At 33.0% G+C, this 24,374-nt stretch overlaps 1 protein-coding gene and 1 long non-coding RNA gene across 5 annotated transcripts in view; one reads left to right on the forward strand and one right to left on the reverse strand.

Moving 5' to 3' along the window:
• Window positions 1-24,374, reverse strand: part of LOC135122845 (uncharacterized) — a 65,133-nt gene that overhangs the window by 28,765 nt on the left and 11,994 nt on the right. The window lies entirely within an intron of this gene.
• Window positions 1-24,374, forward strand: part of LOC135122843 (5'-AMP-activated protein kinase subunit gamma-2-like) — a 120,944-nt gene that overhangs the window by 3,234 nt on the left and 93,336 nt on the right. For 3 of the 4 annotated variants that reach the window (XM_064047296.1, XM_064047294.1, XM_064047293.1), the window contains exon 2: window positions 11,937-12,710. In XM_064047296.1, coding sequence (XP_063903366.1) covers window positions 11,937-12,710 — 774 coding nt within the window. Of the gene's footprint in view, window positions 1-11,822; window positions 11,843-11,925; window positions 12,711-24,374 lie in introns of those variants that run through there. The other variant, XM_064047295.1, reaches the window with a different exon arrangement.

A 24,374-nucleotide genomic window follows, 5' to 3' on the forward strand; every position in this document is an offset into this window, starting at 1 on the left:
CCAGCATAATCCAGTAATTGTGAAAATAATCCATCAATTCCAAAAAAATACTGATTATAGATCAATAAAATAATTTCATAAAAATATCACCAAATGTTAAGCAGCTTGAACAAGATTTTTAAATTAACTGTTATAAAAAGTTAATCTGCCGTCTACTTCACTATTGCGATACCAGAGTCCAAAGGATAGTACGTAGGTTAAATAATAATTTTCAAAAAGTTGCAACCACCGAATTTTTTTTTATATTTTAAAGTCAAACAAAGCTGTAAATCTTTTTTGATCTATTACATAAAGTCAACGTATTATAAATTTAACCGCTTACGTGTACTGATTTTGAGACAATTTTTAGCTATTACGATGAGTAAAGTCGAACTTGGAAAATTTAAAGTGTGTTGGGTACATATAAGTGTTGAAACATTGGTTGATTTTGTTGACATTTTGAGATTTTACTTCCACTGTTTATCAAAGTGCTACAATATGTAAAATGGAAAATTTGAGTACGATTATTTTTTTTGGGTTTTTCGTCTTGTTAGAAAAAATCTCATGGCTGCCTTCGATCGTGTTTTTGTTGCTCATTTAGTACAACCTGGAAACGTCATTCTTTGTGTTTTGCTATTTAGTATAAGTGCTAGCTGAATGTGTTTGAAATTTGTGTCTACTCTAAGTGTAGACTATACTAATTTCTAGCTTTTAGTACCCGTTTTTTACAATTTTTGACAAGTTGTTAATAATTAATAATTATTATAATAATATAAAACTACTTCAGCAATTTAATGAACAAAAAAATAACTAACCACTTTATTACCCAATAATGGATGCACGCTATTATGATTCTCAGCTGACGATATCAAATGGTTTTTAAATTGACGAATTGTGTTGACAGCTAATCCCAAAGGTGAAACGATCCAAAGATGCGCTACACTGATAGATGCAATTTGTCTTTTATTTTTTTGCAATCAGGTATTGAAATGTTGGTCGCTGATCTTGTTGTGAAAAGGTATTAAAGTTGATGTTGAATGGACTTCATTCATTGAGGCTCGCTATTCTAATGAATGCATATTTCTTTGTGTAAGAGCAAGAAACATGAGTTGCAGTTTCATAGGCAATGTAGTAGTTTGATATTCGAGATAACTTTGCTCAGCGTACTATCGACAGTAGTCCAAATATTTTGATATTTCGAAATGGTCCCATTTGTTGCCTCTTTCAATTGTAGAGGAATAAAAAAAAATATCTACACCGTTAAAATATACACTTCATTTTTTGATAATAGTTCAAGTGGACGTGATTTTAAATCTTGTTTGGAACAGACATAAAATTGATAGTGAACAGATTATTTATTACTTTTCTATAATTTTGAGGTACCGTGATTACGTCACTAAACACTCGAATTAAGAGCAAAACGTGAATTTTAATTCACTTGCATCACTCTTCAAAACTAAAACTATAGTAGTGATTTCATTGTTTTTATTTTATTGCAGATTTTACCGACATTCAGTTTATTAGTGACAAGGTAGTGACTTTTAGATTAACGACCGAACATAAATCATAAAAATCCATTTTTGGCAGCTGAGTGTTTCAGCAATGATCGATCATATTCTGTTTAGTTTTATTTCTTATCATTTAATATTCGAGGAATTGCTAAGCTGTGTACGTATTTCTTCCTACTTTACATCCAGTGAACAATAACAATAATAAGGTGTTTGAATTTTCATTGATAGTTAACATTTTTATGAGGCTCGTTTTTGTTCTCCTATTTTTGCATTTTCATGCAGCGTCTATTTACGAAGGTGACATCATTTTTGTAGGAGTACCTAGCTGTGATAATCACGACTAGGTGGAGCAGTAATTGTTTTTTAACGTTTCTGTTTTACTTGCAACAATTATGGACGTCGGAAAAGGTGTGCTTGGTTATTTCAGGCTTATGCAACGTCTGAGCATTTCTTAAAAGGTATTATTAGAAGAAAATTCTATTAAGTAATCTATAAAACAATCTATTTCTATTACCCCATGTCGATCTTATCTGTTGAACAAATGAATCAAATTGTCTCAAGTTAGTTTTTGTACCTAATTGAATTTATCAATCAGTATTTATTTTCTTTTCAAAATTAATCCACTCTTTCCGCAGCGGTTGTTAAGATTTTATCAAGATAATCTAGAGTCATTACTTTGTTTTAAGATATGACTAGGATATTTTTACTTCCATTATTTGTCTCTATTTTTAGTGAAAGTGATTTTCCAAGTCGGAGATTTTAATCTATAATGGTACTCACAAGAACAATTAACTGTCGACCTGTATACAATAAATAATTGAAAATCGTATGATGCAGTAATGCTCGTGTGACGTCGTTATATTTTCTGAGAAAACAACATCTATCTTCTGATGGATGTGTGTTTTCGCGGAAGCACCTCGTTACGGCCCATTTCCAAATCGGGTCGTTGACGTCGAAATTTTTGCTAATTGTTCAAAAAACTCTGTCGCGAATAGCACGTTTGGTCTATTTTTCCGTGGGTGGTCCGTAATAAAATTCTAAAAATATTGCACACGTATTTCACACGATGTTCAGAAGATTGAGTTAGTGTCATGTCAGACATTGCGGCTCCTTTCAATATGTGTACTCATATGATTCCGTTTGTACTTTGGACCAATTAAAAAAACACTTGTTGGAATTGACGTTGAAACTATGCACGGGTCAGTGCAAATATGGTATATCGATAAAAACTGAAAGCACCAAACATAAATTTATAGAAAATATGAGCAGTTGTTTTGTTGTGATGGGTTTGGCGGATCGCTTGGGTCTACATTGAGGTCATGGCTATAATATTGGATTAAAAATGTAGTATTATCATACAAAGTGCAAATAAACAGGTATTACTCAACACGTATTTACAACTCGAGGTGGTCATTTGCGGGGTAATTATTTTTCAAATTCCAAAATATGCAATTAAAGTACTAATTACTTAGTGCAATCGGGCTAGTTTGATTCAATGTTTCGTTTTGCAATAGTGCGATTTTGAATGAGTAAATAACCAAGCGCCTTTAGCGTTGCCATCGGAACTATAAAGCAATCGATTGTACTGCAGTGTGGCGCATTAAATATGCAAAATGGGGTAATTTAAATTTTACCTGAGATTGCGAACACGTGAGAATAATTCTTACGGTTATTGCATATAAAGCCGGCATACATAATGCTTTCAGATTACCTTTATTTATTTAGTAGTAAATATTTTCGTATGAAAATGTGACAGTGACTCAGTTTAAATTTTAACCGAATTAATGAATGTCACAGTATCAATAAGAAAAATTTCCTTTGCGATTAATGTCAAGGAGCAAATTTATATCAGTGTTTATTCATGAGCTGTCATTGTGGTGATAATGTGTTTTCGGCAGATTGAGAATAAAAGGGAAACGAAAACTAGGAAATATGTCTAGATAACACAAAATTTTAATTTCAAAACATGACTGACTATTTTGTATGATAATTTTAATAGTAATATTTTAGAATAATTATTATAATTATAATGCAGTATTCTACCAGATTTATGTAATTTTAACAGAATTACCATGATTTACATAAATTTAATATAGTCTGCAAACCAGTCCACTAGTTCGTTGTAAGTTATTTCTAAATAAATATATGGATGCAGACAATTTTGAACACTGATTTTTTAAAATCGTAATAATGCTCATCAAATGTTGATTTTTTGACATCAGAATTTACACTAAAACCACTCATGCACATTAAAAGGGATAAACTAATAATGAATTAAATTTACTTAAATTTCCCGCGCCGCTGCGCTACAAATTAAACATTGTAGCTCTCAAGGTCAACGAAACCATTGAACTTACATCAAAATACCGGCTTGAGAGTGGTGCTTCTGGTGTTAACTTTAGCTAGCCTGTGTTCGAATTTTAAAGTCAATGCACGAGACAGTATTGAATATTAGAAGCTAATTTTTACTGTTTAAGTTATGAATATGCGAACATCCTATTAAGGTACATATTATAAAAGTGTTGGGACAGGAAAAGTGTCTGATGTTAAAACCTGTAGACGTATATTTTGATGAAATTCGAAACGCCTTTGTTTTAATTTTGTATCATATCTTGTGTCTACGAAATTAAGCTTTTACCATTGAGATAAAAACAATGATGTTTACAGTCTTCTCGTTCTCGGAATAAAAGCATAGGTAAAATAGTTTCGATTTGGCCGGTATGTGTGTATGTATGTTTTTATAAATATGAATCTACATGATTTTAATCAGTGAGTAAGATTTTTAATTACTCGTTGAGCATAAGCTGTTTGGGTTTGTCACTCGTCTGTATCGATTTTTATTAGATAGAATCTAATAGATAATTTCCAAAAATACCTGGTTGTTGTCAAATTGTATGCGTCATCCCCACTAGCAAATTGATGATGTCATCTCAAAACTTTGCCTAGTAAATACCATTTAAATTTTACAAAATAACATACTCCTGGAGTTGACGTTTGATTTTTTACTCTAGGCATCCAGATTTTCACAAAAAAATCCAAATAATATTTTATATCAATATAGAAAAAATGCAAAATCATCTGCAGTATAGCGTTTTTCTTACACTGTGACTGGTATTAACTATATATGTTTTTCTAAAACACAGCGGTTGTTTGATTCTACTTCTACTTCACGGGCGAGGGAAGTTCCATTTAATAACATAAACCCTTTTTTTTAGTATAAAAAATAGCTGAACTACACGTGCTTTTAAATTTGTGCGTTTATGACGTAAAATACTATTAATCTTATGGCTACTGATTGCGATGAATGAAACAATTTTAGATCTAAGGCATACCAATAGAAATGTAACTTATTTGCTGTCTTGTTACGAAATCGTTCATTATTCATCAGTATCGAACTGTGACCATTGTTAGAACGTGTCTACCAATTTGATTCTTCTCCATTCTGACTTATACAGGGTCATTATAAAATATTGTAGTCAACTCACCTATGAAAAACAAATGAAATTTTTCTCGTGCCGCTAATCACCAAAATGATTTGAACTGTTTTGAAATGTCACGAACGTCCAAACAAATCTGTCAGATGTGTCAAAAATTGAAATGCCCGGTTCGCGGTTTAAATTCATTTTAAATAGACACGAAAAGACGCCAGGCCAGAGCATTAAGGGTTGCAGTGTTATCGGGCATTTGTGAACGCCACTGCAATACATTTCAGTTTCAAAAATTGTAAATTGTCAGAAAAACGTTTAAGGGCTTTGTCATGAATTACACCTTGGAAAGTCGATTGGAGTTGAACAGAATAAATCATCTGGTCTGTTTTGCAAAGAAGCAATAATTTTTCAAATAATGAAATCCAAAAAGTGAGGTTAAGTTTGTCGAAACCAATGAACACGGTAATTATTTAAAAAATTACATTTTTATAGGTACCCTGAAGGTAAAAATTGTGAAAAATCACGTAATGGACAATGGCAGAGCAAGTCTTATCACAGTTAACGAACACTATGAGTACCTAATGAGTTTTTGCAGTAAATAATTTTGCCAAAGTTGTGATCCCGCGAAAGTTCTGTTTGTAAATTGAAAGGAATCGTCAAAATATTGGTGCAGACATGGTTTGTGACCGGTGCTTTTCTCTTGAAAAAACACAACTGAAATCCTTGATCTTCATCCCTACAATAGGTGAAAACTGCTATGTCCAAACATTACCTTCAGCTTTGCAGTTTCTAGATATCTGAAACATGCCAGATCTGCATAACAGGAATGTCAAAGAGGTTCTACCCAAAACACGCCCACATGGCCATCCTAATATCAAGATTTTTCAAAATTTCTATAAGAAAAAAGATGAAAAAACCAATAAAATTTCAGGAGCATAGTGTTAAGAGTTCTGTAGCTGATTATGAGATCTCTTGAAACAACAGAATGTTTAATAAAGATTTTTAACTTTCCTAATAGTAAAATTACAATTATTACTAAACAGTAAGTTGAAGTAAGTTTTAAATTAAGAGAATGCAACTAACACCGAAAGAAAAATGAAAGTTACTGAAAATAAAAAACTTTATTGCAGTACCTGCATACACTTTCTACATCTAATTTTGTTTATTGATCACATTCATTTACTTGAAAAAGTATCAGGCCTATGAATCGTCGTCTGCTAACCACACACCAACCTTCATTGCGTGTGATGGTGTTTCTTCAAAAGCGTGAGTATTTTCTATACACCAAATTCTGAAGTTCTGTCAGTTGACATAATAGCCTAACAGATGAAACCAGGCTTCATCAGAAAAGAACGACAAATCGAGAATCCCGTTATCGTCCATATCAGCTTGAAACCAACTACACTACCCAACGCGGCAAGGAAAATCAGCTGTTTGCAGCTCCTGAACCAACAAAATCTTGTATGGATGCATATGTAACTTCTCTTTTACGATTTTCTGACATGGGCTGTATGGTACTCCGGACAGTAAAGATTTTTGACAAAGCTTTATTCGGACTTTGTTCCATTCTCATCCTTAAATCTTCAACAACGTCTTCACTAACTTGAGGTCTCCCCGTCGGTTTTCACTTAGAAATGCTACCAGTGTCGTTAAATCTGGCCATAATTCGCCATATAGCGTCTTCAAAGATTCTTCATCAATGACAACAGAACATTTCACTAGATACTCGTTTTTAGACGCCTCCACAGAGTACACTCCATCCCCATCCTCATTTAACACCCCATTACGGTAATAGGCATGATGATTGCGCCAAAGAACTAAAAAAATCATTTGTAACACTGACCATAGTTATTCCTCTCTGTTCATTACCTGAGATTATTCCACAATGATCTGTAATTTTGATAAAAACTGTTTTTTGAGACACTTATTAAAGTTCTAACAAAGGGGAAGACAGCAAAAATGAAAACAAGACAAGTCAATTAACGCACAAAGTGAGGGAAAACGTACCAGTACAAACGAAAAAATTATTGACATCTGACAGAATTTGATGAAGCGTTGAAACAGTGCAGCCGCTAATGTCAACTAATGTGGCGCTAAAAATAAAAATTCCAATATTAGTGTAATCCTTTCCACAAAACTGAAAAAGGCGGCACAAAATGTCACCAAAATCATGGCCTTCTTCGACTACAATATTTTATAATGACCCTGTATAATAAGTATGGTATTTATTTGAATTCTCGAATTTTTAATTTTGTTTCTACAAAGTCTTTTGTAATCCTAATATTTGTTTTCACTTAATATACAGGGTGTTTCAAATATAACTCCGTTACCTGATGTCTTGAGAACGGATAGAAATATTACACATGTGTATTTTTAAAATTGCAAGGTGTATTTTTTAACGGATTTTGGTAGATCATGAAGTTACGATTTCACTGATATAACACATTTTTATGTGTTTTAGTCAACATAAATACATAACATTATTTACAGTTAGTAAATAACATAAATGGAAACAGACGTGTAAACACAATATTACTTCAATATTTTTTGTTGCCTGTGGAAAACTGACTTTTTATGAAAATCGGATCGACAATAGAAACCCTAGTCGATGGCCAGCTCGCATCCCAAATTTAACACCCCTAGATTTACTTATGTTTGTGGTGATCCGTAAAAGATTTTTAGAAGTTGATTAAAACTCTCAGGTCCTATTTTGCTAAAACATTAATTTGCGATGCGATGCTGATCTTCAAGATGCGTTGTGTGTGCCATGTATTAAATTAAGTTTATATCTTCAGACTAAAACTAAAAGCGTTTCCAGAATTTTAGTATTTAAATAGATTTGTCTGGTTTGATTGATAGGATGGCGAATAATTTTTTAAGTATATATAAACGTAATTGGCGAAACGCGTCCACAGTTTTGTGTTTTTCGGTGTTTGTGGGGTAATTGAAGTGATAGTGTTATCGTGTACCGAGTGATCCACAAAAATTCCACGACTTGCACAGCATAAGAGTTCTAGAATACTTGAAAAGTGGATCTGCTCCTTGAAAATTGATAACTTTGGATGTATTTTTAACTTTTTATGAAATTAAAAAAAAATCTGCAACTTTGAATTAACAGCTGACAGACTAACATCACATCAGAATCGTAATTGCTTTAAATTTTATCAGTCCGGTACAATTCCATGTTTATATTTTGTTGCTGGAAAAGATAAAGTTTTTCCATTTTTCGAGTGGAGCAGCTTCCAAACGAACACCAAAATGTTTCAAAGTCAAACCCTCAAGGATGCGGTAATTATTTGTTTTTTTAAACAGCAATTTGACAAATTCAATAAAGCTAATTATCGTCCCCGGAGTATTGTTGCTACCAAAAATAGGCTCGAATAATTGCTTTGTTTGCACATGCAATAAGTTCGATGATAAGTTAAGTACACAGCACACGTGTAATGATACTGAAGTAGTTAGAACATGAACTCCTTCACGGTGACCTGAAATAATAAAAACCCTAAGCACATGACATCGAAGCCGTCCAAAGGCGAGCTTGACCGTCATTGAGTCATTTCGGTTAAATGCGGCTTTTCTAATTTCCATATTTCCGTGTTTATCACACGAAAATGAAATTGCCGAATTAGACCCGGCGAACAGATGGGTTATTGTTAAGCGTGAATAATGTAGTTGCTAGAATTAATCATTATTGTTACCACGTCATACTACTATATGCGAATGTTGCGAAAAAATTGTGTTTGCCAAATGCAAACACAGGGATGTACGCACGGGCTATATTAGATGCGGAAATCGCGGTTCTTAGTCGTCTTCAAAGGGATGAAATCAGTTCAGCTGACTTTTCCTGGTGTTGAAATTGAATTTTTTCCGCGTTTCTTGGCACACCGTCAAGGGTTTTTCCATTTTGTATAATAAATTGTTGTTTTGTTCGTGTTCTGCTAGAATATGTTTGTGCAATTAGTGCGAAAAAATTAAGTGCTCATTAGCTAAATGGTATTACAAATTCGCGGAATTTATTATTGTTAAATTGCTTTGTTTGATAGCATCATAATTACAAGCACGTGGGTGTGGATTTCATTTCGTAATTTGTTCCATTGTAAGTGAAGCTGCTGGCTTGTTGAACGGCGATCAAATGAACATTTTATTGTTTTAAAATCGTGACCATAAATTTCGGTTTTGCACACGCTTTTAATGTGCTTCTTAGGTACTTAAATTTTCTAAAGTGCGGTCAATGTTACCGAAATTTAAAAATTGTTGAACCCTTTCGTACAAACCATAAACTGTGTTATACACTCTGTTCAAATATGACGTTATATTGTTTTAATAGTGGTAGATTATAATAAGATTAAAACGGCTGTGACAACATTGTTGTTGTTAGTTCTGCGGTGTGGAATGAAACAAACCTGAACATTAAAATTGTTGTCAATTAGTCACATATGACATAATATTGAGGCCCCCACAGAAAAATTACGTTGTAAATCTTTAGCTACAAAGAAAAGACTAACTTGCATTTGCCACTATGAATGGGGATGTTTTGAGTGGAAGTTTCAAGTCACTTATAGATTCTAATACTAGAGTCGTCTAACAAACGGAGTCATAAAAGCGTGTAAACAACAAATCTAGCGTTCCTATTGGTAAGCAAACATGTGTCTTGAGGGCAGCGTAGACTCAATAGGCCTTTAGCACTTGCACGCGATCATAGGATCTGTTCAGCGATTCCGGTGTAGTAACAGTTTTTTTTAAATGAGCAACAACATTGAAAGAAACAATTGTATAAATAAAGTGGAATAGGGAACTAAATTTTGAACCCACGAAAGATTTAACTTTTCGTGTAGGACTGTTTTAGCATTTGGTTTTATCTTTCCGCATAGACACTTACGAAATATATGGAATGAAACCTGTTTTATCACATATTTTTGAAAGTTGTAACATTATAGAGGTATAAATGCACGCTGGATTTAAAGTGCTATTGGCATTTTTAAATCGTTGAGTACACCTACATGGTGCAAACATAAACAATTTATTGATAAAATATTTATTTCTATATCGAAACATTGTAACATCTTTATTTTTAACTATAATATTTTTTTTGTAATGAGGAAATGTCACTTTGTAGCGCTGTGGTTTGTTGATAAATTTATGTAAATATAAAACCTCAAAACATTAAAATGCGACATTATTCATTGAAATGCAGAAAATTAAAGTTGTAAGGGAACTGAGACATAAAGACAATGCTTTTGATCGTTTCGACTAGATATGTATCAGCTTAATTGGAAGTATTTTTTCCGAGTAAATTAGCCATGAGGCTAATTTTAACACTATTGTGCACACATATCCTGGTTAAATACTGTGATTATATTTTGTATTGAATTACACAAGAAGGAGTTTTTATAATAGATACAGTTTCAGAACAATCAATTTTCTTTGTTATTTTGTAAAACGATTTTTTTTTTATTTTGGCAGCATATTTAGTTACAATCAAAGAATTTACTGATGACATTTTCAATTTGTTTACGCTTCCGGTTTACCCGGAAATCAACCTATTGCTCGTTACGCTTTGAGTTGGCAGCGTACAAAGCCCGTAAGCAATGTATTTATATGGGAGAATTCGCGACGGTGTTGTCAGTTATCAAAAATCTTCCGATTTGTGAAGAAGTTGATAATGAATACCAACAACAATGGCGTTATTTCCATTAAAATTGTATGAACAATTAAAATAATAACTCAATACATAATAATCAATCATTTAGAATATAGCCTTGATTTAGTATCAATTGTTAATTCTTAAAACCCCGACACAAAAACAATGAATTCTTTAAAAAGTTTGAAATTGGTTAAGATTCGCTGCGACGGTCGACCCGCCCACCTTCGCGTGAACCGAACAGATTCCTACACCAACGGGAGCTGAGCTGGTATTTATTAAAAACAAAAAAACAACTAAATCGGAAATGTAATAAAACAATTCAAAATGTCATCGGTAAATTCTGCCATTCTAACTACCTGCATAAGCAAAGTTTAAGCTTTGATTTTTATCATAATCACTTTTCATTTTTTGTACAATATTTTCTACGTGTTTCATGTAGCCGATATGCCAGCTCAATAGGTTCGCCTATTTTCAAAAACAAATTAAATAAGAAAAAAATATCTGTGTTTTGAAAACTATGCCAGCAAATTATACTTGGAAAAGCGTGGAGTCATTAAATCCGAAGATTTAAAGCCTTCGTATTTTGCGAGTCTCTTAATCGAACAAATCGCGGATTGCTTTCAAGTCTTTTATTGTTAAACTTTTGTACCAGTTGTAGGAGTTCGACAAACTCGTATTGAAGTAATGACCATATATTTTATTACGTACGTCTCTTTAACATGCAGCCTTCCTACAAATTATGTAAATCTGATGTAACAGAACACACTTAACCTCTTCCATTTATATAGGGACAACACAAAATGCAGTCAGCAGTGCTATTTTAGCGCTGCAAAAACGGATTTTGTGGTCGTAATAAAGTTTTGATCTTTCCACGATCCTGTGGAATATTTTGTTGCTGAACCGGTCAGTTGGGTCACAGTTTTTGTGTAGGCTTACCTAACTGAAAGCACAAATTGCGGATGAGAAATCACCAGCGTTTTATACACTGTTCAATATTTTCCAACTATATTAATCAGGTGCCTTGTTGGGAGCACTACACAAACAGATATGTAAATGATTCGGAATACATTATTGGCATTAAGGCGTGTTTAATAAGCCTTGAACTTGGTAGTTGCGAAACGTTTATGATAGAATGAGTTCGTTTCGACTAGACTCGTAGTATTGATGAAAAAAGCCCATAAATTAGGGTTGTCTGCTCTATAATTAATTTTCAAAGCACGCGACGTACAATTAGCTAATCAAGCGTCAAGATTAACCTCTATCAAAGTTTCGTAGCCTAGGTAAATTTAATTAAGGTGTAGTTTCTGAAAATAACTATTATGAGTTCACTGCTTTCGCAACATAGCGCAATGCCGCATGACAGTGACGTTTTAGATGGACTCTGATGTCTCTCTGCAATCGAAGTCTACAATCAACGATAAAGTGACTTTGGATCCCGTTCATCACCTTCTGACTTCTACTATGCCTTCAAAAAGTGGATCATCTTCGACGATTTCCCTTTCTGACGATAGCGATATAGAACCCGACGAGCTCGTATCGACAATCAATCACAACACGGAATCTACAATAGCCGCCTTGAAAGATATCACTGGCGAGGACAGGGATTTCGGGAGTTCGTTATTTTTAAGGCGCTATTTCCAAAACCACAGCAACAGCTTGCCGTCCAGGGTAGCAGCCTCAGCCCGTAGACTGTCTCAGTGCCGCGAAGAAGACGAAGACGAAGAGAAAAAAGACTTGAAAGACCAAGTGCCTTCTAGCAGCAACATGTCGACAATTTCCGGTAGTGATAAGAGCCTCTCGGAATCTTCTAGTGGTTCTAAAACGTCTGTGATCGATACTGTTAGTGGACCCACCCATAAATTTGTGATTACAAAGACCAAGCAGCCTTCGGAAGCTGCGAAAATTTTTGCTAATAGACAACAATATAGACAAGCTAACACCGTGCACGGGATACCTCCGCAGGACTCTAAAAGGCCTTCGGTTTACAATCTGTTCAAAGCACCATTCCCGACACCTCATTATGATACTAGATTTTTCGATTCGTCGCTCATCGAAATGAAGAGTCAGAATTCCAGTAGCTCCACGATCGATTGTAGCGGTAGTGCCGAAGACATTTGGGTGAAGAGATCGGTGACGGATTTGAAGAAGGTAAGTCCGCGTTTGTGTTCGCACCTGAATGTCAATTTGAGAGCGGCTAAGCTGCTGTTGAAATCCGTAACAAGTTACATTTCTTCTTGTCATGTCAACGACCGTTGTCGCGTGAAAGTGACAGGTGAATCGATACTACGCTTCTATTGATAGTATTTACTGTTAATAATTCAGTCTTTATTGCTATTATGTCGTAACTGCGGCTTTTTGCCAGAGAATGTTAATCCTATAATTTTCTTTATGGCTTTCAGGCGCCTATTTCAGAAATTATGGCTTCCATTTTTGTTATGAGCGAATAGGAAAAGTTCTTTTTCTTCCATTTTCGCTGTATCGTAGACGATGGAACGAATTACACTTATTTAAATGTGTTTGTTTTTTAACAGTGAATAACTCTGCATTCGCGTTGTAAAAACCGGTTGTAGGATTGAGCTCTTGAACTACAGGATGAAATTTGTTATAAAATTATTACATTTGACCATGTATTTGTCAAGCATAACGTAACGTTAAGTACAGTTAAAACAGGAAATTTATTTTTCCTATTTATCTCACGGTATTATTTTAGAGCAGATGATGCATAGTTTTACCATTGTCATACTTGTTGTGCAAATTTAATTATAGTCCGCCCACTTTATTTGTAAAATTAACAACATACATGAATTTTTGAAACAATACCAACTTGTTTCAGAATGTTTTGCACTCTTTTTTTTTTCAATTTTCCGTTATTAAATTAGCGCACATTGTATAAAAGAACAAAATTTGGTGTAAATACAGTCATGATTTTTAGTACCAACAGTTGGTAACAAAAACTGGCGACAAATAATTCCAAGTGACAGACAACCACTACAAATTTTGCATGTTTGGTCAATAACAATAATTATTGTTCAAGATAAATGAATATAAACATCCAGAAGTTGGAGGCCTGTAGTCGCTGGAACGTGTACAGATAATATGGGCTGTGGAACGTATGAAGTTGGTAACCAGACAGATTTGACTCCAAAGTTTCAATTAATTTTGATAATTAGAAAACAAGACAGGGTACAGAGGCATTTTTTTCGTCATAAACTGAAGATTTTGATTCTGATAAATCGATGAAGTGTTCTTCTTTTAGTGGATAAAAGACAGATAACATTCAAGATAAAATAAAATAATGACTTTATTTGTATTTACGTAACCATCACACTGTTATATTAAGTTTGGAATAGGTAATAACAATAAACAATGAACATTATTTTAGACGTTCCGACTGTTAATTTAAAACTTAAAAAAAAAAATCATTAAAATGATGTCATCATAGCTCGGGAATCTCTGATGACCCGAACGTATTGCTTAAAAGTTGCCAAAATTGCCTTTTTTTGGAATATGCAATCGAAAACGTTTATTTTATCGCATCAATAGAGAAACATGTTAACATGTTTGGTGAATGTTATAACTGAAGGTTACAAACGTGTCATAAATGTAAAAAAAGATATTCAAAAATTTTATCTCAAGCGTTTGTCGTTTGCTCATTCTGGATACATCCAGTATACAATCTTGGAACTGTATAGACATTTTCGGTTTTTATCATTGATAATTATTCAACGTTTTTTCAATAATTTGATTAGCAGGTCGTGCTCAGAAAAGGTGTTAACTATTACGGGTTATTTTTATTACAGTTTATGCGACGTTGCCACGTTATTTTTGAATTTTTACTTTCCAAGCATCAGCGAAGGATTAGAATCTATTGGACGACTGCTACTTACATGTTTTCTCAACGTTTCGTGACCCCGAGAGCACGAAAAAAGCCGTCTCCCGTTTCCGTCTGTTTCTCGTCTGTCTGTCGTTTGTGTCGATTTTCAACAATTTGATAGTGTCCTTGAATTTTTTTGAAGTAAATGTCATTTTTATTAAGTAACGTACTCCTATACGTGTGATTTATGAATCCGCATTGATTTTTTACCTTCCAGATTTTCGTAAAACAAATTTCAATTGATCATCATATTTTATACCACAATAATAACACTGATATGTGGTAAAGTTGGTGGTTGTGCCAAGGTCGCTGGTTCGATTGACTCATGAGTCACTATTTTTTTTTATGATTAAATCAGGAATGATTCATCTTCTTTGCCCGAAAATTTTAGAATACAGTAATGTTGCGCCCGCCAGTATTTTAATAATAATAAAATAAGAAATATAATAATTAATAACAGGCAGCTTGCTGCGTGCTTAATCGTCGCATTCTTTCGATGTATGAACGTAAATGATTAAAAATTAAATATGTACTGATAATATTTTTTTTTCCGTCAGCTTTTTCAAATAGAATATCCTATATATATATTATTAATAAATCTTACTTTTTTTTTGTTCTCTGCGTCTACTTTTATTCATCATTATACAAAATATTCCACTACAAGTTTTAAAAATAACCCTATGGCGATTTTTTTTGTGAACCCTTGCTTTGCTAAAAAAATTCAAGAAAATTGGAATAGCGTAAATTACACCACGTTATACAAATTTTCTTGAAAGTCATGCAAAACAAATTTTACAATTTTCGCATATCGATTTTTCTGTTTTTTAGTTTGTTCTTGTGTATTTTATTACTGCATCTTATTTTATTTTTTATCCTCTTTATTTTTAAAAATTTGTGAAGGCAGAGTTGTAGACAATGAAAATAAATTTTTAAAAACCACTTCTAGTTCACCATGTCTAATGTAAACGTGTGTCGATACTTACGAAGTTCTTAACTTATTTCTCTCTAGCTGTCAAAAATTTGAATTTTAACATCAAAACCTTCACAGTTAGTGAAGGTTACTTATGTTAATATAGTTATATGTAGTCATGTGCTTTGAGTTTCATTTCATCGTTATTTTAATGTTTCATTTATTTTGTATTTATTCAAAATTATGAGTTAGTATACAATAGAATTTATTCCTTAATTCAGCAACAATTCACCCAACATAGCACATGGCGGATATTAACTTTCAGAAAATAATTACGTAATATGTAGTTAACAAGAAAACTGATCTGGCCATTAACTTTAATTTACAGCTTTTTCCAAGGAAATCCTTACTTAGATTTACAACAACATATTTTATTTACGAGAGCTACAAATTATCTTGAAAATAATTAATAATTTATTATTCTTATTGTTATAATCATGTGAGCATTCAGCTTCGAAATTTTTTGGCCAGACAAAAGTCGAGTCCACTTATAAAAATGTTACGAGTATGTTTTTTAAAATTTTTTCGCACAATTTATGCGCCACTCTCCCTATAAAAACTTAATTGCAAATAAATTTTATATTCTAGCACGGGTTTCGTACTTCTGCATGATCCAATTCGAACACGTTTCGCCTGAATTTTAGATGCTTTCAATAAAAGAAACTCAGGTGAAAAAAGCAGTAAAACTGTAATGCGGAGTTTTAGACCGTACGTGGGCGATTGATTTTTATTATTTCGTGACGAATTGTGAGCATTTAGGAGGTATTAACAGAAATAGACAAAACATCAAAATAAAATTTAACGTGACATAAAAAAAAGTAATAAATTATGAACTAGGAAGGTTCAGTGACCCGTTTCTGCGTTATTGAAGTTATTTGTTATGTTCAAACGTTCCGTAATAATTAGATTATTAATGAAGGACGAACGTCTGGTACGTGCAAAAAAGGTTTGTTGTGAAATACGGTGGTGAAAGTTAAGGTGATCGCGTGTGACTGAATTATTTCAAAATGAACAGGTATAAACTTGCGGTCTGGAAAAACTAAAGTAGGTGATTTTCCTGAGGTAATTATGAAAAGTTTGTAGTATAGGTCATTACGCTTTGGATTTGTTTTTCAAATTGTTGTCAGCCTATTTGACGTTAAGCAATATTTGTTTAATTTTCAGCATGGTTTGTTTAGTTCATATATCACTGGTTTATTTATTTTCAAAATGTGTGATTATCTAAAAATTGACTACCGGAAGTCATTGGTGACATGAAGGAGTTAAATTTAGAACGCGCTTTATGTCAACAATAGCAAAAATACATTCGAGTTCTACAGTGTATTGATTAAAAAAAAGTATTTTGGAATCGGTGAAAACCACTTCAGGAAGCTTTGATTCCGTTCAACAGCCAATCAGAGTAGCAACTGCTTTAAAAATTCATTCAGTGAAGTGGATTTTCAACAATTGCTGGCTTTTCCACCCCCTATTTTTACAATTATGTTTCTCGATTTGCGAGGTTTTAATGGTTGACAGATTTTTAAACATTGCGGGATGTAGACAAAGCTAAACCTCTCGAGTACTTATTTGTCATACAAGAATGTGATGGCTTAGCAAACACTGAGTATTAAACAAACCAACAGTTCCCAAAAACTTTCAAGTGTTACAGTTAAAAAATCTTGTATTCTGGTGCACTCATTGAATTTTTAATTATTAGAGGGGAAATTTCGTGGAACGAGCGTGATGTTAACTTATCGGACGTAAAATAGCAAGGATAATTTTAACCGTATGCATGCGGGTTTATCGCGTTTAATTACCAGATGTAACTTCTTATTTTATGATGCAAAAAGTGAATCTAACAGAATTACTGGGGTGACAATAAAAACCCGATGTTGAGCACATTAAATGGTACGGTATAATCGTTATGTTTATGTAGGAACATGAATCTAATAAGTTTGGAATTGTTATAAACCTATAAACATTTGCTTTTATGGATAGTTTGATTGCTTTCGTCTGTATATAAATATTCCAGTTTTGTAAATGGGCTTACGTGTAGCACAAACCTACAACCGTTTTACTAGAATAATGATGTAGTCATTTTTTTTCAGTTCTTATTAACTTGTATTAAGATCTGCATTTATGTTTATCACTGTAAATCCAGTTTTAGTGAAGGTTCCAATTTTTTGTTTTTCATTGTATACTTTTTCGACAGACTGTATTGTACGACAAAGTACCACTTGTATATTTGTAAGATTGAACATTTCTTTAACACAATAATATTGAAAATTTGGCTGCATAAAAACCACAACTTTTTTATTTTTTATCTCGCCCGTTTGAGGTAATTAGTGCTGTGTTATTTATGTTACACATGTTGAAAAGCGCTAGGAGTGTGAAGTTCACTTATAGCACGGCGTTAGCAGAGTTATGTAATTACACGTATATGATAATAGTGCATTAGCTAACTTGGAACGTACAGCATTTTATCTATGACTTCAAAACATGTTTTAGACCGTTTTTAGTAACTAAAAATATTTTAATTTTGGTTAAAAACTGAGTACTGTAATCTTATTTGTCCTACTACCATGGATAAAATTATCACCGCACTCATTTCCTAACATGAACAAAAATATCTAATATTTACTTAAACTGATTTTAAACATGTCTGAAAAGTTAGATAAAATTTCGTACGCTATACGTAAAGCAACGTATTATTATCATAGGTACTCCTATCAAATTACACAACTTAGTTAACGCCTTGCCGTAAGCGAACTTGACACTCGTATGGTAATAATGCTTTTATCCCACTTGTAATGTAAATAACTGTTATTAATAAAACAAGTTTTGCATTAATGCTGTATCTTCGAACAAAAAAAAAAAAAAGATTCGTTAGAATAGAAAGACTTATTTAACTTTGTGACAGTTGAAGTACAGCGCCGGTTATTTATAACTGCGGGTTATACTGATGTTTTTGTATATGAAATAATGGAAAAACAGAGGTCGATTTGGGGTTGAGCTTCTTGGATGTTTTTATATTGGAAAGTTCTAGTAATAAATGTTTTCTATGGTGGACATTCGTTCATTAAAGCTAATGGGTTTTAAAAGGGTGATACTGTTTTAGTATCTGATGTACGTCATTTCTATATTTTTGTCATACGTTATTTTGTCTATTGGGAGTTAATTCTCGATGAATAATTGCAGAACTTTCTACATGCGATATAAAACAGTGTTTAGTAGGTCTAGTGGTCAACTCTGACGCGTATTCCCTTAGGGGAAAATGAAGGAACTAAATCCAGAATACGCGGTCTTCAGGGACACATTGTTTTGGACGACTAGACTTCCATATGCTCTACGTAGTGTGACTTCAGATTTCTTCATCCCTCTTCTTTTGTTTATACGATCCAATACAGAATGGTCAGAATTGACGTTGGCGTAAAAGTATGTAAATACAAATACACAAAAGTTCAAAAATACCGGCCGCTTAATAATGTGCGACCAATAGAAAACAAGTGTGCAATCCATCTTCGATTGTTTTGTTCGCTCACGACGTAACTTACATTTTACAATTGGGAGCATTTTGAACTGAAACTCAGCCAAGCTGTGCATTGATTTTGCCAAATATATTTACAAACTTCAAAATTGTATCAGATTTTTCAGAAAAGATCCCATCATAATTATATTTTGTAATGTATGTAGTCAAAAAACATCGGACCTTCGAACTTCTACTTGACGTCGTTTTTGTTGATGGCATTATTTTTTTTTTAATTTCAGCGGCGACAGCTGGAACTTTCCATTTTACCAACAAACACCTCAAATCTGTCAGCTTGCGGGCTTTTGGGTTTGTATTTTGTGGGTTTTATTCCAGACGCAACATGTTTATTGAAATCGGGTCTTTCATGAAACACAAAAGACTCCTCAGCTTTGTACCACAATCGTTATCGCGTTTCCTAATAATCGAATACCGCCGATCAGTTCTGTTGCAGACATTTTCTAATTAAATACACTCCGGTCTTTAAGTAATGCCAATTGCGCTCGACAAAATACTTGCGTTCGTTTGTGGGTATACTTAGTGATGCTTGGGCAGGTCACCTGAACTGGGTCAAGTATCGCCAACAATAATGCATGCTTTTTATTGACAAATCGATGCTCTAATTAGCACGTCCAAAAATTAATGAGCGAGGTTAATGTTGCTTAAACAGGAATTAACTTTGACCTCTCCCTAGGTCTCCATTTAATTTGCCACCAATGTGTTTACTATCTAATGGAGGTCTTACCTCATCAAATTCTTGACGTCTTCTTTCTGTGTCGTCATCAGATTTTCATTGATGAGACACTGAAAAGTGTTGGATTTCCACCCTTAATATCAGTTGTGTAACGAGAGTCGTCGTCTTATCGGCGCCACGATGCCGAACGTCATCATGCGTACGCGATCCACTCCTGTTCCAGTATCCTCGTGCGTTTTCCTGGTGCTGGGTTGGTGTGTCCAGAATGGAAGCTGCATACTTTGGATAAATTTAGCAGCTTTTAACTCGATTGGAAAAGTATAAACAGGGTTATGACATATTTATGGTATTTTTTACAAGTGCGGTATTGATTGAAAAGTATTTTTGAGAAAAGCATGTTCAGGGAGATATTTTTGAAAAATCTTGATAGTTGTGTGGAGGAGAGCTTAGAATTTTCCAAAAGGAAGGTCAGTAGAGTTTGTAATCGATGTAGTGTGTGTTCGTTTGTTGATGGCAGACGGTGTTAATTAATCAAGTGCTCTTCTCTGGTTAGAACGAGGAAGTCTGGATCGAGATCTAAATTTCGACTGAAATTGTTCTATAAAAACGTACTAAATTCTCTGAATCACCTTTTTAAAAGCGGCTGTAGGAGAATACTTTTACGATTGGTATGGCATGTTGGAACAGTATTTTCTAACCCATTATTTATTGATTTCCAACGTTTTCTGTTTCCGATGGAAATTTTATTTTTTGACGAATAATTCTAATAAATAGCTGGATGAAGTTGTCAATAAAGTAAACATTTTTCGAAGGGTGGAAAAGAGCTTTTTTTGAGTTTTAAAAAAATATGTAAACTTATTTATACCGAAAATTCCTGGCTTTCATGCACAAACAAGTGGTAAATGAATTTATATATTTTCCCTATATATGCTGCATATTAAGACACTTATAAATACAGATATAAATACGTAACTTGACTAAACTAATTGTTATTTTGTCGCCACAACAATTTTTGAGTGGTTGTGTCACGTTTGAGGAAATAATCCCCACTGCAAATTATGTTCAAACTATTCGAATTGTCAACTGCAATGATTTTGCAGCACGGCCAACTTCATCTGTATAAATACCTAGAGCATATATATCTTCGTCCAAGGAAATTTGTAATTGGTAACTAAGAGATATTGATATGCAATCTGAAAAAATTGGTCAAATTGATTTTGGATAGATTTCCGTCTTCTCAAAAACTAAAAATTTGTAAAATAGAATGTTGTACTTAACATCTTCGACGATGTGACCTTTTAGTGTATTGCACGGTTTTTACTTAAATGCCCTTTAAATTTTATAAAATAACATACTGCTGTACTTGTGGTTTATGAAACCGCTTTGAGTTGTTTTTACCCTAGGTATTTAGATTTTCACAAAAAAGCAAAATTGTATATTTTATGTTAATATGGCATAAGAGAAAAGTTCGAAGTGCTCAAATTCAATCTCCTCGTGGCCTACCAAGGGGACTTCTGCCTAAATAACAGACAGTGTTTTATGAAATTATCTGTATATGTCATAATTTTATATTAATTTTGCTTCGAAGTGTGTTAAAAACTGCCTAGAATCATTATGTGTACTATATAATGATACCATTAACTTCTTGAAAGAGAAAAACAAACAGATTTGGTTAGCTGTTGTATAAAATTGCATATCCATCAGTTCAGTAATGATCATGACGTCATCATCTTTGCAGAACGGATAAATATACAAATTTTAATTAGCGTTTTACCGTTATTACAATTCTTTAGTACAAGCACACTTGACATGTTAACGTAATCAGTTTAGTACTTTGGAAGAGATTATCTATTTAGTAAATTTTCGATAACTACATATAATACGATTTTGAATTGATAAAACAGATACTTGTTTAAGCACCATGATACTAACAATTAACAACACAGTTGAACTCAATATATTTTTATTGGTAGAACCCCGTTACATGTACGTGTTTTGGGACACAGTACTTTTGCCGGGTAGATGAGTTTTTTTTTCTCTTCTCTTTGATGAAGGTACTCTGCTTCGGAACACTACGTGTAGCAATTTTTTACCAATGTAATAAAAATATTAGAATAATACTTTGGTTAACGCTGTAGTAAAACAATGGCGAAACATTTGCTTATATCGTTGCTAATTAAGTAATTACAATATGTAGGAGCTTCAGTTTTTAAAGCAGCACGCTGTATCTAGATATCAGTAATTTGATACCACTAGCGTAGAACCTTTTTCTGCCTGATACATTATTCATAGTTCTATTTAATGTAAACAGTATGGCGTTGAATAACTGAAATTACGAGAGTAAAAAATCTGTATTAGCAACTACTCTACTTCCATTTTGATACTGATCTAAATTTGATGCTAGCTGTTTTCTGTTTGTGATCGATCTCCTCACTTAGTGTAGTCTCAAACGAACTGATAATTGAAACTTTTCGGTTTAAATCCTGGTATATATAAATACAGAATACGTATCATGTACAAATAGTGTCTTCCCACAATGATTTATGGTAATGTGTAGTTTAAGCCATTTAATGTGCCATTTCAATTAATTTCTTCTATTGTGTTGAAAACAATAACTTTTCAATTATGTTTTATAATGTTTGTTTATATGTTTTGTTTGGCAAGTCTACAAACACTACTGAATATTTTTTGCCTTCTCTAATTTCGATCTTTTCGAGTATATAAACTATATGCTAAACAGCGACACAAGAATTGATACATCATTAATAAGTAGAGATACCAGAATGAATGTAGCCGTCTCGTTGCGGAATATGATTTTATTATTGCATAATTTTCAAATAAAAAATATTGTGCTTTGTGTGTTCAGAACCGGAAATATCTGATAATAAGTAATGCATGTATATGCGGAAGAAAATCGCTTCATCAACTACAATCGTTTTAACACGAGTAGCTGATTTAAAACGTTGGTCGTACCTGTACAGGTTGAAATAAATTTCATGCAGTTGTGTGTGACATCCAGGTTAATGCTTTGTTGCCGGTATCGTTATCTGATATTGAATTCTATTTTCATTACCATCGATACTGTAAAAATGTAATTATCAGATGTCACGCGTGATGGTAGATACTGTTTAGAACATCGAATGTGTTTCTCTTTTTTTGCTCTTGACATCGATTTAGTGTTTTTTTGTACCTCGTCTCCATATTCGCTGTGAAAGCAGTGTTTTTGTGATTTCATTAAAAAACATTATCATTATCTGAAGCCATAAATCTGTGAATTTTTGTGTTCTTCTTTATCTTTTCGAGTCTGGTATAATACGGATGTCCTGGTCATAAATTTGTATAAACATGTAAGAGAACAAATCTGACTTGTGAAAAAGTAGTTGATAGTTTTGGGTGCGCTAGATTTGAACAGGTTTTAGTGGAAAAATTGTGTGATTCTTCATTCTATAAATAACTAGAAAGAATTATCCACATTGAACACATAAAGGATAAGTGCTAATTTTTGCGTTGGCGATGAAGAGTTGATGATCTACTTCGAGGAATACATAAAACGAGGTTAAATGACTAAATGATATTTTCGATTATGATAAATAGAAAAAATTAAAGATAGTTGGTGAACACTCCCCCCTGAAAGAAAATTTAATTACACATTAATATTAAAAATAACGTTAACGACGACGATAGCGAACAGTCGTTAATATAGAGAGAACATTAGTTACACGTGTTTGATAAATGTTTTTTTTTTGCTATTCAGGATATTTTCACCAACGTTAAGATGAAAAATTTCATTTACATTGAACAACAGTGTGGAGTTCAAAAAAATAGTAGATAATGATTTGACGTTATAACATCGATGAGTAATGACTGTTTTTGGTCTACAATTTATCATTGCTATTTTTAGTACACTGAAACAAATAAAATTAGTTTAAAGTTGATACATTCTATTTTATAACAAAGTAGTTTATGACTAGCTATCAAACGAATGTAATACTTTTGTTAATTTGCTTGTATCTCGAATAAGTAAGTACTAACCTTTCTTATAACATACTCTTTTCATGAAAATGATATTACAGATAATTTGACGTTAGTCATTTTCCAGGTGCATGTGCATTGCTCCCTCTTAATCCATGCGTTTTGCTATCTTCGCGCCACGAGATTAATAAATGGTTTGTAATATATCAATTTGGCATGGTGTTGATTGTGTTATCAAAAATGTAATTGATTTTTTAATTTTATGTATATTTTTAACGCAAAGATGTATTTATGTCATGTTAAGTATTGCATTAATTTTATTTAAATAGCACATCGTTTTCGACTGTGGATATTACACCATTTTTAATTGATGCGTGTAAAATGTATCAATTAAAAATTTATATAATAAACTTCAGTTGGTGGTGATATTGCATAAAGTTATATTTCATGTTTCTAAAGTATGATCATTAATATCCTGTCAAATCTGGATGTTAGGTTTTCAAGAAGCGATAGATAATTTATAACTGGACTCTTCTCGGGCGACTGTTATATCTTAATGACTATATTTGTTACACGGTGGTGCATATATGCATAATAATAGCTAATTATTTTCTTTCAATCTTTGTGAAAATGGACTATAAATATATGTATGTACCTTAAATTCTCTGTTTTATTTTTTGCTGGGCGGCGTTGTGAGTTTACACTTATAAAAGTACCTTGGGTACCCCTTATTATCATTTATTGAATGATTTAAACTCTTTTCTAAACATAACGTAAAGTTTTATTATGACCATATA

This window comes from Zophobas morio, unplaced genomic scaffold (assembly GCF_036711695.1).
Source record: "Zophobas morio isolate AGI-343-1 ecotype UQ-CSIRO unplaced genomic scaffold, CSIRO_AGI_Zmor_V1 ptg000005l, whole genome shotgun sequence".
In the NCBI taxonomy this organism is placed as follows: Eukaryota; Metazoa; Arthropoda; class Insecta; order Coleoptera; family Tenebrionidae; genus Zophobas; species Zophobas morio.